We start from the raw sequence: 3986 nt of genomic DNA, 5'->3' as shown, positions 1-3986 counted from the left end.
GGTGATTGCAAAGTTAAGGGTTGAATGAAAAGATGAAAATGGGAGGACAAATTTTAGGGTACAACACATTGAAAGACACCTTTAGGAAAAAAATTCTCCTAAACTTGTACTTTGCAATAGTATGACCCTTTTTGCAACAATAATGACAATATAAGTTATGAGAAGATGTATTTTTGCTATTAGAATCCTTTTCAACAAAACTATAAGGATCATGAGAAGACATATCATATTTAGAAGCATCAATAGCAAAAATGACTTTAGATTTTAAGGATCATGAGATACAATTTTTTGAAAAATTACGATTTCAAGTATATTTTAATATTCAATAATATATATATATTTATGTTATAAGATTTTAAAATTATTTTCATTTAAAAAAAACAATATAGAAAAACTTACAAAGTTTTTTAGACAAAAAACTTATAATTTTTAAAAAATGGTATTATAATTTTTTTGTTTTAAAGCTAAAATAAATAGGCTATAAACTTGCCAAAAGATGAATTTTCTGTCCTATATTTTCATTTTCGTTTGCTCCCACCAAAAACTATCGATCCCCGTCAATCTATCAAATTCAATCTCAACCTTTCATCATTCCAAGATCAACGATAATCACAAACACTCCAAACTCCTCAATATGCCACGTCACTAATCCGCGTGCTCCACTTCTCCAAACAAACATCATCCGTCCATTATCAAACTAAAATCAACGGCCACAATCATAAAACTTCACCGTCTCAACTTCAAAACCCGTACTAAATTCAGCACTATATAACTAACCAGTTTCTTCTCTCGACAATCATCACTTTCAAAGTATAACAGAAAACAAGCCTCAAGTTACATTCTGTTTGTAACCGTTTTCTGTTGTTCTACAATGGCACGTACCAAGCAAACCGCTCGCAAGTCCACCGGCGGCAAAGCCCCAAGGAAGCAACTGGCAACCAAAGCTGCTCGCAAGTCTGCTCCGGCAACCGGAGGAGTAAAGAAGCCACATCGTTTCAGGCCAGGAACTGTCGCTCTCCGTGAGATCCGCAAGTACCAGAAGAGCACTGAGCTTTTGATCCGCAAGCTTCCTTTCCAGCGTCTTGTTCGTGAAATTGCTCAAGATTTCAAAACTGACCTCCGTTTCCAGAGCTCTGCCGTGTCTGCACTCCAAGAAGCTGCTGAGGCTTACCTCGTTGGACTCTTTGAGGACACTAACCTCTGCGCAATTCATGCCAAGCGTGTCACTATTATGCCTAAGGATATCCAGCTCGCTAGGCGTATTAGAGGCGAGCGTGCTTGATCTTGTTGAATTCTTGCTTTTGGGTTTGGGTAGATATTTTCGATATGTAGTTAATCACAAACCGTTGGTTGCAATTTCTTAAGAATCTAATCTTGTTATATTGTAATTGTGCAAAGCACCTTGTCAATTAAATGGATCTTTTATCTTTAAGTATTGTTCAGGTATTATTGAAAAGAAATTAGCATATTTCTACACTAATTGCAACTAGCATCAAGACAGTTTGTTTTGGCTTAAATGTTGCCTTCCATGATCATCGATGATGACAAGTCTTTTTCTCTATTAGGAAAAATTGATGACCAAATAGAGCCTAAGAGAAAAAATATGAAGTTTAATCTATGTCATTTGTTCGTATTCTACACTTTGTTTCGAGACTTGGTGGACTTAACATTTTAAACATGTTTTGAAGCCTTTGGGTGATTTTTTTTCAATCTTACTAGTTCACGCACCTTTGATTTACGTAAGAGGTCCAAATATAAGTAAATTAATCCAAAACAAATTCTTTAATAAAAAAGAATGAGTTATTCAAAATGAAATAAGATGAAAATACTGAGACCGTGTTTTCTAGAATTCTAACTTTATTATTTAGACTCAAAATGTTGAACAAAAGCTATACTAATATTGATTGCGGCAAACAAAAACTCCTTAGGAAACTGTGGAAGATAGATAGACCTAGGAGTGTTCAAAACCAAACAAACCCAATAGAAAACCGCAAACCAAACCAAACCAAATCGAAACCGCAAAAAACCGCATTTGGTTCGGATTCGTTTGGGTCATTTTTTAATAAAACCGCACGGTTTGGTTTGGTTTGCGGTTTGTATTTTGCAAACCGAACTAAACCAAACCAAACCGCATTATGTTACAAACCAAACCAAACCGCATTATGTTACAACCCAAACTTCACTTATGCTAGTATGCCTTAACCTTACAATTACAAATGATTTTCTCTTAATCACACTTAGGGTTTCAATTTCAACCTTCTTAAATATCTCATAATAGTATCACACATTCTTCTCATCTTCTTTTCCACGTAGGTTTGTCATATTCTACTCTAACAAGTCCTCTATTATGTTCTTTCTTTTTTATCTTTTACGTTACTATTTTCTCTTCCAATTACGTTTTTATTGCACTTTTCTTCTCAATCTCGCATCTCTTATGTTCTTTTTTTCATCTTCTCTAATCTCTCATCTCATATGTTTTTTTATGTTTTATTATAATGTCTTTGATATTATTTTATGCTACTATTTATATTTGTCTTTTATTCCACTTTTGTCTAATCTGATTTTTTGTATATTGAATGAAACGTTTTTGTCTAAATATGATGAATTTTGATGTTATTTAGTAATGTATGAATGACTAAACACAAAGTTATGTCATTATTTATAGGAGTATATATGGCTCAATAACAATATTATAAAAAACCAAACCAATCGAACCAACCCAAACCGCATTGATTTGGTTTGGTTTGGTTTGGTTTTATTTCTAAAAGTCAACCGAACCAAACCGAACCGCATGCTTATTTCTCTTGCGGTTCGGGTGATTTTTATCGGAAAAACTGCCCAAACCGCACCGCGAACACCCCTAGATAGACCAAAGTAAAAACTATTTAAGTCAATGATATGAAACCTCGGCTCCTTAAGACATCATTAGCTCCCAAATAGAGTCATAAGATAAATATGAACCTACGAGGAAGCCCAATTCTACTATAAGGTCTAACAAGATTAAAATCTTCAATTTGAAGAATTAGAAAATGAAGATCATGTTGAAGCACCAGTAGAAAATGAACTTCTCATCATCTATAGGCAAGTTCAATGTCTATGAAGCTAGGAGGAAGAATAAATTTCTTAATAGAGAGTTCAAGTACTCTAAGGACTAAGAGAGAATAAACAAGCTAGTAAGAAGGTCATTTTCTATGAATGCAAATAACTAAGGCATTTCATAAATGAATGCCATAAATGAGAGAAAAAAATGTCCAAGAAACAATGATCTATAGGAAAAAAGAAAGGACTTATATGTACATGGTATCAATATGATATATCTTCTAATGAAGTATACAAACATGCAAAGGTTGATTTAATAACCTCAAACATCCTCTAAAGTAGGATTTGACGATACAACAGATGGTGACGACGATAATGATGAAAATAATATCTCTTTATCAACAAACTAAAAAGATAATCTTCGAATCTGGATAATGGATCCTCACAACACTCGATGGAAGAAATGTGTTTATTCTAAAGCCTCAAAATTAAAGAAGGAGACATCATGAGTTTTGAATGATATCATATGACCGGATACAAAAGGTGTTCTCTTCCCTTTATCAATAATGTGCTTTTTGTTGAAGGTCTAATGAATAATTTATCTGACATACGTTAATTAAGCAACAATGGTTGTGATTTTGTCTTAAATCAAAAGTCTTGTAATGATTTTATTAAAAATGATGGTTTTGTCCTTTTAGTGAAACAAGAAAACTAAAATTTATAAAATCAATTTGTATTATCTTGAAAAATAAGAGGTTAAATGACTTGTGTCAGGGAACGAAAAAGAACAATGACTAAGACATATAATATTAAAACATGCTAGCTTGGGATTAATCTCAAAGCTTAACAAGATTGAATTTGTGAGATGCCAGAATAGTTTGAAGTGTCAATCAAACACTTTTTATGAGGCATGCCAAAAAATTAGTATTGTGGAAGATTCTTTCACT

The 3986-nt window shown here is 33.1% G+C and overlaps 1 protein-coding gene across 1 annotated transcript; it reads left to right on the top strand.

The window, feature by feature from the left end:
- The first annotated feature begins 786 nt into the window (after positions 1-786).
- Positions 787-1432, top strand: LOC127105304 (histone H3.2). Its single transcript, XM_051042471.1, has one exon. It carries the CDS (start codon positions 872-874, stop codon positions 1280-1282), a length of 411 nt encoding a protein of 136 aa, XP_050898428.1. The 5' UTR covers positions 787-871; the 3' UTR covers positions 1283-1432.
- The last annotated feature ends 2554 nt before the right edge of the window (positions 1433-3986 follow it).

The sequence above is a fragment of the Lathyrus oleraceus genome, chromosome 7 (assembly GCF_024323335.1).
Source record: "Lathyrus oleraceus cultivar Zhongwan6 chromosome 7, CAAS_Psat_ZW6_1.0, whole genome shotgun sequence".
In the NCBI taxonomy this organism is placed as follows: Eukaryota; Viridiplantae; Streptophyta; class Magnoliopsida; order Fabales; family Fabaceae; genus Lathyrus; species Lathyrus oleraceus.
Note: the sequence above shows the minus strand (reverse complement) of the source record. Positions and strands in the feature narration are given on the sequence as shown.

Bases quoted from the DNA above. Each gene is read 5' to 3' on its own strand.
- LOC127105304 (XM_051042471.1), top strand. From the start codon at position 872: ATGGCACGTACCAAGCAAACCGCTCGCAAGTCCACCGGCGGCAAAGCC.